Here is an 11,534-nt window from a genome sequence, read left to right on the forward strand (position 1 = left end):
CCCATCTCATGCCCTCCCTCCCCCTCCTCCTCGCACTGGCGCTCGCCCTCGCCGCCACCGGCCCCGCCCCCGCCGCCGCCGTCGGCATGGCTCCGTCGACGACGACGGCCGGCCCCTGCCCCGCCGTGGCGCCGTACACGGAGCGGTACGCGCTGCCCTTCCCCGGCATGGACGGGGTCTACATGTTCCCGCTCTCACCGCTGTATACGCTCATCATGCACGTCCACCAAGACGTCGAGTCCGACCCTGCCTTCTTCTCGAGCGCTGCCCGCTTCTCGGTTGCCCTCCTCCACCGGCCGTACCGCGGCGCGCCGTGGACGGTCCACCCGTCCGCAGCGCCGCGCACGTTCCCTGTCCTCTATCTCAAGACGGCAGCATACGCGCCGCTTTCTGTGCCGTGGACGGCTGGCCTGCCTGCCGACAAGCTGCATCCGTGGCCTCTGGTGCCTCCGACCTCGCCGCCGGCTACCGCCGCCGTCTACCGCTTCATCATCTCGGGCGCTGAGGGCAACGACGACGATCCCGGCCGCGCCTCGGCTCGCATCCTGACCGTCGACTGCGGCGCAAACTCGGCCGCGCTCTGGCCGCTTCCCGGAGGTGCACCCACACCTATCGTGGGATGCAGCATGGCGCTTTCAGCGCCGACCTGGCTGGCGCCAAACCGCATGACGGGTCTCGGCAAGTTCATCATCACCACACCCGAGTCACGGGTTGCGTGCGCCTCACTCGACCATGATCGCGCGATGTGCTTCATCTCGGCCGCGATTGAGCACGACGAGCTGGTCATCCGCCAGCTCATCGGCCGCGCCGTCCGCGTCTCCGGCACTGGCCTCACGTCGACCGTCGCGGTCGACGGCGGCCTGTTCAATATCACTGACCCACTCGTGGGCTCTGAAGTCCACACACTGCGGGCTCTTCCAGCTTCGCCCAACGTTGCTGTGCTGTTGGCGTACAAGGCACCGCCAAACGAGCAAATCCAGTGGCACTCTGTGTACTCGCCGTCAGGCGCCATGACGCCGTCGACGGGGCCACCGCGCGGCGAGGCCACCTTCTCGTCCTCATTGGCTGCACTCTCGCCATCGACGATCGGTCCCTCGCTCGGCATCGAGTTGGTGTGGACCTCACACGCCCGCGACACCGTTCTCGTTGCTTTTGGTGACGAGGACCGTCTCTGGGCCGCCACCGTGCTCACGTGCTCGGCCAACCCTGGAGCCAACTTTTCGCTCACGGCTTGTTCGCCGAAAAGCGAGCTCGAGATCGCCACCGCCGTCTCTCGCTTCCAGCTCACCAGCTACGCTTTTCTTACGCCGGCCGAGATGGCGGCAGCGGGCCCAGCGGTGGTCGACGGTATGGTCACGGCCTCGCTGGTGTCCTTCCTCGATCCCAACGGTGTCATTCTTGCGACTATCAATGCTTCATCGTCACACGTGGCCCCCTCGCTCTTCCGCGACGAGCCGACTTTTATCGCGGCCAACATCATCAACGAGGGTGTCGCTGTCCCGCTCTCGCTTGCCCCGCTCGAGTTTGCCTGGTTTGCCCGCGGCTCGGTGCCCGAGCTCGGCAACGAGGAAATCCATGATCGGTGGCCGATGGCGGGTACCCTTTTGGTCTCTAACCCGCAGCCGAGTCTCCCGTCACTGGAGACGCGCACACTGCCCCTCGGCCTCGCCGCGAGCATCGCCCTCCCGATTGGAGTCACGCTGCCTGACATGCCGGTCGCGGCGTGCGTCGACTCGGCGCCGGCTGGCACTAGCGTTGTTGTCGCGTTCGACCCAGACCTGCCGCTCGGGGAGCAAGCCACTGTGACAATCAACATACCACCACTCGCTGGCGGTAAGCTGCACAGCGTCCGCGTTCGAGTCATGTTTCCGGACGTGCTCATTGAGGTGCCTGTGTGGATTGAGCCGGCGCCGCGCGCGCTGTCGTCGCCTGTCTTAGTGCGAGAGATGCTCACGGCAACGTCGCTCACGTTCACGGCAAGCATTCCGCCCATCGAGCCGCTGCCGCCGACTTTGGGCTTCAACATGGCTAACTTTACCAACACCCACCGGATCACGTGCTTGCGCGGCTGACACCGTTTGTCAACGGGTCGACAGGCGCCGGTGTCCTCGAGGCGCTCATCCCGCTCGCCCAGGGCGCCACCCTCTTTAATGTCACCATCTCCGGCCTGGAGCCGGACACGCTGTACGTAGTGACCATGGCGCTGCATGCCGGTTCCGGCTATGGCCCGTTCTCGGCGGCGACCGAGGTCAAGACGCTCCCCGACTGCGCGCTTGGTACAGTGCCGTCGATCGATGACGAGGCGTGTGTCGCGTGCGAGGCCGGTGAGTACGGCGCACTCACACCCAGTGGCCTCCAAACCTGCCTCCGCTGCCCGGATACGGCTGTCTCGTCGCGTGGCGCTGCGAGCATGACAGACTGTATTTGCCCAGGCTCGGCCTTTTTGACAGCCAGCAAGTGCGTAGCATGTCCGCGCGGCGGTCTCTGCACCGCCGCGCTCGGCCCATACCCGTACCCCGCCCCAGGCTACTTTGACGCCACGTCTGACCGATCCGTCTCCGAGTCCTCGGGCGTAGGCTACCAGTTTGTGGCGTGCCCGCTGCCCGAGGCGTGCCTAGGCGGGCGGGCGGGTTGCGCGGTTGGCTACACCGGATTTGCCTGCGCGCGGTGCGCCGACGGTTACTTTGTCACGCCGTCGCGAGAGTGCCGTACCTGCCCGCCGGGTGCGGGCGGGACGGTCTTTGCAGTCATCTTGCTTGTTGTTGGCCTTGCGGCAGGCTACACGCTCCTCTCGTTCCTCGCCGCCACGTTTCCGTGGGAGCTGACTCTTGCGCGGCAGACCGGAGTCGGCGCAGAGGCGCAGTCGTATATGGTACGCCGGCTGCGGGCGCCGCCCTCGCTGCGGTTGACGGTTGTCACCATCCAGTGCGTGGGCATGCTGGCCACCGTCCGGTTTGGCCTCCCCGACTCACTGCAGGGCGTTCTTCTTGCTGCCCACGCCACCAACCTCGATCCTGCGCTCTTTGCCATCGAGTGTACCATTCCGTCGTTTGTGGCACGCTACATCCTGGTCGCCTCGTTCCCCGTTGTCATCTTGGTGGTGGCGTGCGGCATGTGCTTTGTCATTGCGCTCACGGCTGCCTCGTTTCCGATTCTCAAGGCCAAGTACGCGCCCTCGGCCGGGGCATCACTGCGTGCCCTCCTGCCGGCGCTGCTCGAGCGAGTTGTCCTCACCCTCGGCCCGCTGCTGTACATTCCGCTAGTCCGCAGCAGCCTCGCGTTTCTCGACTGCTCTGCGCTCCCGGCGGGGCGCGGCTACTTTGTTGACGCTGATCCGAGCCTGGCGTGCTACTCGAGCGAGTGGTGGGCCCTCTTTCCAGCCTTCTTGGCTTCGGCCACGATCTATGGGCTTGGTCTGCCGGGCTACATCGTGTTCCGACTGAGGCAGTCGTCAGGCCGACTGACGCAGCTCGGCGTCATTGCGCGGTATGGGTGTGTTTATCAGCCGTTCCGGCGGCCGACGTTTTTCTTTGCCCCTATCATGCTGGCGCGGAGCGCCGGCATGGTTGCCGCCACGCTCTTCTTCTCGTCATCGCCAGTCTGGGTTGCTGCGCTCGCGCTCATCATCACTCAGGGATGGATGATGACCATCATCCGGTGGCGGCCGCACTTTGAGCCGCTACACAACTCGCTCGAGCTCGGATATGGGCTGGCGCTCACGAGTCTTGTCCTACTGTGTCTCGTCTTTCTCGCTGTCGACCGACCGTCAGCCGCAACCGTCCAGTTCTTTGAAGTTGCGGGCGTCTGCTGCGTCCTTGCAGTCGCCGCGGCTGGTCTCCTGGTTGCCGTCTACGAAGCTATTGCCATTTTCCGGGTCAAGGCGCAGGCCGAGACAAGCGACCACGGCGGCGGCACGAGTGGCAAGCTCGGCCCGGCCGCCAAGTCGCGGCTCAACATGCGCGAGCTGGTCGTTTGGCACACTTTTCTTCGCGAGGTTGATGACTTTGACAACGAAGAGCTCGCGGCGCAGCTCCACACGCTCCTGGCGGATCTCCACGGGCTCTCGATTGTGGGTTCGGTCGAGGAGGCTCGGTCGAGGCTCGGCTCGTCGGCCTCGACCGGCGCGTTCGGCCTGCAGCTCCGCAAGGAGACTGACGACTTTGCCGGTGTCGGTGGCTTGGACGGTGTCGAGCTCACAAGCATGGATGCGCCTGTGCGACCGGTGCGGCCGACGCGCGAGCTGATGATCTCGCGTGAGGCGCCGGCCCGACCGATGCGGCCGGCACGGCCGGCGCAACATGATGTTGCCGAGCCGGCGCGGCCGGCGCGCAAGACCACGGTGCGGTTTGCGTGAGGAACCACCACAAGAAAGAATACGGGCTGCTGTATCGCCAACAAATAATACGGGTTTACTCATGCGGTTGTGGCGTTGGAGAGCACCGGCAATTGGATGTGTGGTGGGCGGGAGTGGGAGTGGGAGAGGTAGGTGAGCCTTAGCGGCGACGGCCGCCGCCACCGCCACCGTTGCGGCCACCACCGTTGCGGCCACCGCCGTTGCGGCCACCGCCGTTGCGGCCACCGCCGTTGCGGCCGCCGCCGTTACCGCCGCCGAGGCCCCAGGATGAGCCGTTGGAACCCTTGGCCTCGTACACGAGGCCGGGCACATTCTTGAGGCCCATCTTGCCAACGGTGGACTTCTTGAGCGGCGGGATGTAGGTAAGGCCCTGGATGGCGGCCCAGCGGTTGGCAGCCTGAACGACATCCTCGGCGCGCCAGCGGAGCTTCTTGAGGGCACCCTTGTAAAAGCCGAGCCACGACTGGTACGACTGGCAGGCGGCGAGGTTGAGCTCGTTGTCAGTGGGGACGGTGGCGAGGACGGCATCGAGGCGGGCCGTGGCAGGGAGACCGGCCATGGGCGACGGCGGGACGTCAACGCCGTCGGCGTCCTTGTCCGCGTCGGTGAGCGGGAGGTCGGCGAGCTCACGGAGAATGAACGTCTCAAAGTCAGCCAGGATGAGGACGCCCTTGCCGGTGCGGCCGGCGCGCGAAGTCCGGCCAAGCCGGTGAATGTACTGCTCGCGCGAGGTGAAGCCGATCTGGACAACGTGGGTGATGCCCGGAAAGTCGAGACCGCGGGCCGAGACGTCCGAGGAGAAGAGGACAAAGCCAGCGTTGTCGCGGAACTTCTTGGTCACCTTTGTGCGGTACGACTGCGACTTGCGCGAGTGGATCTCGAGCGTCGGCACGTCGAGCTTGCGGAACAGGGCGGCAAGGTAGCCGGTGGTCCGGGCCGTGGTGCAGAAGACGATGATCTTGAACTGGTCGTTCTCGGCAATGGCCTGCTGGATGGCGAGGTAAGTGGCGTGGAGGATGTCGCCAAACTCGCGGACGACGTACTGCTGACGGACCTTCTGGCAGGTGGAGACTGCGTCCTCACCGATGGTGTCAACAAACTCGTGGTCACGGCGCATGGCAACGTGGCAGATGGCGTGGAGTGACTTGGGCACCGTCGCCGAAAACAGGAGCGTCTGCCGCGACTCGATGGCCGGGAGGAATGCGAGAATGCGCTCAATGTCCGGGCGGAAGCCCATCTCGAGGAGGCGGTCGGCCTCGTCAAAGACGAGGACCTGGAGCGAGGCCGAGATGCGCTCCGCGAGGCCACGCGTGTTGCGCAGGTGGTCCAGCAGCCGCCCGGGCGTCGCCACAAGGATCGAGACCGCGCCCGGCGAGGTGAGCTTGCGCGTCTCGGCGCCCATCTTGACGCCTCCAAAGACGCAGAGCGTGGCAATGCCGCTGTAGTTGACCGTCAGCCGCGATGCCTCCTTCTCAATCTGCTGGGCGAGCTCGCGCGTCGGCGAGAGAATGAGCGCCGAGATGTCGGCGCCAGCCGAGCCCGAGACAAGGATGTTCTGGATGGTCGGGATGAGGAAAGCGAGTGTCTTGCCCGTTCCTGTCCGCGCACGCACCAGCACGTCCCGTCCAGCGAGAATAAACGGCAGCGACGCGTCCTGCACGTCTGTCAGGTGGGTGTAGCCCATGCCCGACACAATAGCGTCAATCATGCCGGCGTCGATGGCCAGCGACGAAAACGTGGCGTTGGTCAGGTGCTCCGCAGTCGTAGCAGACATGCCTGCCGGTACCGAAGCGCCGCTGGTCGTCTTGGCCTTCTTGGCCGGCCGCGACGTCGAGTTGGTCGACGACGTTGACGATGCCGGCGACATCTGCCCGCGTCCGCCGTTGCCGCTACCCCTGTTGCCTGCCGCTCCGCCGTTGTTAGTCCACCGCGTGGCAGACGACGCCGGTGGTGCCCGCCCGGAGCCGTTGCTGCCGTTGGCTCCGCCGCGCGGTGCCGGCGGCTGGTCTGCGTTCGGGCAATCGCGCTTGATGTGGCCCTCCTGTCCACAGTGGAAGCAGCCCTTGTTGCGCCCACCGCGGCCGCGGCGGCGGTTGCGCTTGCGCGGGTCTGTGGCGTGCGCGGGTGGGGGGTGAGTCCAACAATATTTTTGCGCGTGGCTGTACCTTCACTCTGCCCAGGCGCTCACTCGGTGGCCGTCTCAAATATCTGACATTAGCTCTCTCCCGCCCGCCCGCCCGCTCCCTCGGCTCGGCCGCACTGCTTGGCGCGACCATTAGCAGGGGGGGGGGGGGGGGGGAGGGGAGGGAGGGACGGAGGAGGAGAGCAAGGAGGAGCGAGGGAACAAGGAAAGGGGCGAGGAGGAGGAGGAGGGGGGCGGTGGGGAGGGCGGGCAGGCGGGCGCGGGGAGGCTGGGTGGCCTGGGATGGCCGGCCATCCCCGACTTTGAGCATGTTGTGGTGGGCGGGAGGGTGGCGGGGAGGGAGAAGGAGGGAAGGGCGGAGGGCGGCGGATGGGCTCCAGGGGGGCGTACTAGTCGGTTGGGAGTTGGGAGTGTTGGAGTCCATGATTGATGGACGAGAAGTGTTGCCTAGATGCGCCTGTCCGTGCTGGCCAGCTGGTCGGCTGGCGGCCGCGAGTGGCGGGAACGTTGTTGTGCCTGAAACGTCCATTTGTTCCAATGTCCTCGAATTGATGACCGACGATGACGTATGTTCGCGGTGGGCAGAGGGGGGGGGGGATGGGTGACAACTCACGAGAGTTGGTGTCGATGGGGGTGGACGCCCACCATCGTCGGGCTATCGCCTCAACTGGAGCAGGATCATTGTGGCGCACCTTCTCATGGCCGCCGTGCTGGTGGTGGTGGTGGCGGGCAACGCGGCGACTTGGATCGAGGTGACGGATTGGGACGACCGGTCGTCGACTTGCGCAGGCCAGGGGACGACGCTGTTGTTGGACACGTCGACGTGCTACTACTCGTCGACGATCGATGCATACTACAAGGTGAGCGCGTCGTGCACGACAGGCCAGGACAATGTGCTTTTTACCGTCTGCGACGACTCGGCATGTTCGAGCAACTGCGCCGCCGCATCGACCGGCGCCGTCGGCTTCAACACCTGTGCTGGCACCAGCCGCGTCTTTGGCCGCCCGCCCAAGTCCGGCTCATCCGAGCACTACCTCAAGCCGCTGCTGTGCTACACCGATGTCGGCATCCCATCGGCGTGGGACTCCAAGCCGGTCCTCGCCCACTTTAGCGGCCGCACCTGCACCGGCAAGGCCACCCACTTTGCCGACATCTCGTGCTTCTACTCGGACGCTTTCGGCGCCCCGGCCGTCACTCAGTGCTCCGCTGGCAAGCTCAGGACCGCAAAGTGCATCCACGGTTGCCCCGATGGCTGCGCCTCGCTCTCGGACGAGAGCCCGGCCTGCCATGCCTCATCGGGCACGACTGGCTCGGGTGCTACCCTCCACTTTTCCACCATCGCAGAGTGCACCCCGACTCGCTTCCGCTCTGCCGCCGCTTCGCTCGCCCCGCGCCCGATTCTGGCCGCCGCCGCCGCCATCCTCGGCTTCTGGCTCGCCGCCGCCCTTGCCTAGTCGACGATGACGACGACAACAGCTGTAGCAGCGTCATATCCAATGGATTTATTGCATAAGTATCCCTTGATCCCTTGTTGTAGTCTTGATCCCTTGTTGTAGTCTTGCCATTGTCCCCGGAGATATAAGTAAGGTGCAATTGATGATGTGCATATGTGTGCCGAGGGTGTGCAACGAGGGTGTGCAACGAGGGTGTGCAACGAGGGGACGAGGAGACCGAGGCAGCACGGGTCACTCACACATCCTCCTCCGGAACAAGATGTATCGCGTGCATCAAGTCCGAGTTGGGGATGATGGGGCAGCCAGTGATGAGCGACGACGACGAGGTGACGCCCGAGGCTGACACCGAAGTCGATGCCGAGGTCGAGGTCGACGCTGCCGTCGAGGTCGACTCGTGGACAGCAGAGTCGACGAGTGGGTAGCCGGCATTGTCCATGTATGCACGCTCAGAGTCGCGGCGGGAGGCGTCGGCACGAGCCGCTGCCGAGTTGATGCACGCCCGGACGGTGGGAAGTCTGAGCGATGGTGGGATGGAGCCGAGTCCGGTTGTGGACGAGAGTGACGATTCCGAGGTGAGTGCCGAGTACGAGGACGAGCCTGCAAGCGATGCTGGCCGCGAGCAGAATGGCGACCGCACGGTCTGTTCGGGCGCTGTCGGTTGCGGTGAGGCTGAAATGTGGTAGACGCGCGCGGCAGTCCCGCTGCCGGCCGAGACATACACGCCAGTCTCGCATGCAAGTTGCGGCGGTGAGAGGAGGGCAAGCGGCTGTGGGAGGGTGATCATTTGGACCAGCGCTCCGTTGCGCGCCGACCGGACCTCAATGCCGTAGTCGGAGAGAGCCAAGATGTAGTAGTCGATGGCGACAAACGATGTCGGCGCGTAGCACCAGCATAAGGGTGCCGCCCGCTGCGGGAGCTCGCCGGTGTCGGCGTCGACAAGGATCGACGAGACGCCCGAGGCTAAGAAGATATGCGACGACGGTGTGTCGATCGAGATCTCGATGGCCGCCGCCGCCGTAGACGCCGGTGTGATCGGCAGCTTGTGCCCTTTCTTGTTGAGCGTCACAAACTTGCCGGTCCGAGCATGCATGATGAGGTAGGTGCCGGCAACCGCGAGCCCGAGCCGTCCTGTGGAGAGGAACGTGACAAACGACGGCGCCGTCTCGAGGTTAATCCGCGTGTCGAGGACGTAGGCGCCAGCAGGGGCGACCCAGTCAAAGACATGGAGCGAGGCCTTGACCGAGACCACAACCTTGTGGCTCGTCTGGCAAACCGCAAGCCACTCGCACCGCTTCGTCTCGGGCAGCCGGTGGACAATGGCCTTGCCGAGCGCGGTGAGGTGGAGGACGACAACGCCATGCTTGCGCTTGCACAGCCGCGCCACCGCGAGCCCGAGATTGTGTACCACGTAGATGGCATCGGCCTGCTTGCCAAACAGCGTTGTCTTTGCAGTGTCGTCCGGCGAGAGCAGGTGGATTCCGTCGGCGTCAGAGTAGACAGCCGCGTTGCGCCACGGCGCAAAGGCGGTCACTGCCGACGGGCCGGGCGGAAGCGCGTTCACCGCCGAAAAGACCGTCAGTGCGTCTGACGCCGCGGCCAGCGGCATCACTGACGACCGCCGCGGCCCGCGGAGTGCAGATCCCAGAAGCGGCGGCAAGTTCGTTCCGCTTGTGCATGCCGCTTCACCCGACGGCGGCCCGACCCCGTACCCGGGTTCGCTCCCGTCGACTGCCGCCATGGCCGAGTCGAGGAGGTCTTTGCGGAACGCTGCTGCAGGGCCTGCGAGCCCTGGTGCCGACGCCCGGGCCGATGCCAGCCCGTTGATCACGTTGGTCAGCATCGAGTGGACCGCCGTCTGCGTCGCAGGCACCTTGAGTGAGGAAAAGTGCGGGCCAAACGGAGCGATCGACGCCGCATGCGCGTACTGCATCACGTACGCGTCCGAGTCGTCAGGATGCGGCGAGACGACAACCGTGACGTGGACATGCTGCGAGCCGAGCGACGACGGCGAGAACAGCGCGCTCTCACGGACGCCCGAGTGGAATACAATGATCGCCGGCGTGTGCGAGACCAGCGCCTTGCGCCGCGTCGACCGCACAAACGAGCACTCGTCGTCGTCAACCTCGTTGGGAATAAGCGGCGCCACGTGGAACATGACATCCTTGCCTGCAAGCTGGGTAAACATCGAGTGCTCGCCCGACGTCCCGTTCTCCGTGTCCAGCGAGCCGGGGTAGCCATCCCACCCCAAGAGCGGCACGCACGTCCCGAGCCGCGCGATAAACTCGCACAGCGGCGCATCCGCAGAAGCCGGATACGTCGCGTTGTTGCCCAGGAGCTCAGACCGCGTCACCTGCCCGTCGTGCGCATACACCACCCCAATCGGCAGAGCACGCAGGAAACTCTCGTCCTCGAGCACGAGGAGAGTCTGCACAAAGTTGGGGCCCACCACGCACCGGAAAAACGACCGGACCCGGTACAGGCTGTTGGGATCGACGACCGCCAGTGCCGCGCGCAAGTCCGTCTTGAACGACCGGAACGCCTTGCGCGCCGCAAACGCCACCCGTCGCACAGTCGTCTCGCACCACACAATGGCGCGGATCGTCCCGTGCTTGCTCCTGCCCTCGGCTGTTCGCATCACAGAAACGACGTACACTGAGTCGAGGTCGGCCACAAAGTTTGCGTGCGGCGCTCCGAGGAACAGCAGCCGGTACCAGGCAAGGAGAAGCTTGGGATTCTCTTCAACCGTGTTGTACTCGGGCCCGGTATACCACGAGCCCACAGGCTCGATCGTCTGCCACCCCGGCGCGTTCAGAACGAGCCGTGACGTCGCCACGTGCACAGGCAGCGCCTTGGTCGCTGCAAGATCCGACGGCTGCGTCTCGGCGCCAAGACCGTCCACGTCCGCCCCGCTACTCATCAGCGTGCCCAGCGTCCGCACATCGCGCGGCGTCGACGGGCCGCTCGACTGCTCCTCTGGCCCTGCTCGTCTCTCGTTCCCGCGAGCAGGGGCTGCTTCCGCACGCGTCTCGTACGCCACCTGCGCGGCGTTTCCATCGGCGTCCAGCTCAAACGAGAGATCACCATCGACAGCCCGCGCCGCCCGGATCGCCGCCACAAGCTCTGCTCGCCACCGCGACGTCAGCCGCGCGTCGGCCGCCGCCAAAATGAGAGTCGGCAGTGATGCCCGGTCGATGTCGTCCACCGCCGCCACCGCCGTCAACGCAGACGATGTTGACCGTGCAGTCGTTGTCTCACTTGCCTCCTCGTCGTTCTCAGACTCGATGCCGGGAAGGCCGCCAACGGCCTCGAACAACGGCGCGAGCCGGAATGGCGTCGCAGGCATGCCACATGGCCCAGAGCTAGATGCCGCCGCCACAGGCACTTGCTGCAGCTGCGATGAGTACGCATCGAGCGGGAGAGTGAGCGTTGCGAGCATCTGGTCCTTGGCCGAGCCCGGGGCGCTGGCAGAGCCACCGGGGCAGACCGGCCGGAGCACAAGATGCGCCGCCGAAAGAAGCGCCTCGTACTCGGTCCTACGCGCCCATGGAATGAAAAACGTGAGTATGCAGGAAGGGGGGGGGGG

General features: G+C 65.5%; 4 protein-coding genes across 4 annotated transcripts in view; 2 read left to right on the top strand and 2 right to left on the bottom strand.

Moving 5' to 3' along the window:
- Nucleotides 1–86: 86 nt before the first annotated feature.
- Nucleotides 87–4,372, top strand: AMSG_10377 (uncharacterized protein; the record flags this gene model as incomplete). Its single annotated transcript, XM_013898094.1, has 2 exons — nt 87–1,931; nt 2,114–4,372. 2 exons carry the CDS (start codon nt 87–89, stop codon nt 4,352–4,354), a joined length of 4,086 nt encoding a protein of 1,361 aa, XP_013753548.1. The 3' UTR covers nt 4,355–4,372.
- Nucleotides 4,373–4,493: 121 nt separating this feature from the next.
- Nucleotides 4,494–6,921, bottom strand: AMSG_10378 (DEAD-box ATP-dependent RNA helicase 26; the record flags this gene model as incomplete). The annotated part of the gene is made up of 2 exons (XM_013898095.1): nt 4,494–6,463; nt 6,888–6,921. The coding sequence occupies 2 exons, from the start codon at nt 6,919–6,921 to the stop codon at nt 4,494–4,496; spliced, it is 2,004 nt and encodes a 667-aa protein (XP_013753549.1).
- Nucleotides 6,922–8,186: 1,265 nt separating this feature from the next.
- AMSG_10380 (uncharacterized protein) lies at nt 8,187–11,387 on the bottom strand (the record flags this gene model as incomplete). Its single annotated transcript, XM_013898096.1, has 1 exon — nt 8,187–11,387. One exon carries the CDS (start codon nt 11,385–11,387, stop codon nt 8,187–8,189), a length of 3,201 nt encoding a protein of 1,066 aa, XP_013753550.1.
- Nucleotides 11,388–11,499: 112 nt separating this feature from the next.
- The window catches only part of AMSG_10381 (uncharacterized protein), a gene marked incomplete at its 5' end in the record, with an annotated part of 2,291 nt that continues 2,256 nt past the window's right edge, over nt 11,500–11,534 (top strand). Inside the window, one exon of the mRNA XM_013898097.1 lies at nt 11,500–11,512. Coding sequence (XP_013753551.1) covers nt 11,500–11,512 — 13 coding nt within the window. The remainder of the gene's footprint in view (nt 11,513–11,534) is intronic.

Source organism: Thecamonas trahens, assembly GCF_000142905.1.
Source record: "Thecamonas trahens ATCC 50062 unplaced genomic scaffold supercont1.59, whole genome shotgun sequence".
NCBI lineage: Eukaryota > Apusomonadida > Apusomonadidae > Thecamonas > Thecamonas trahens.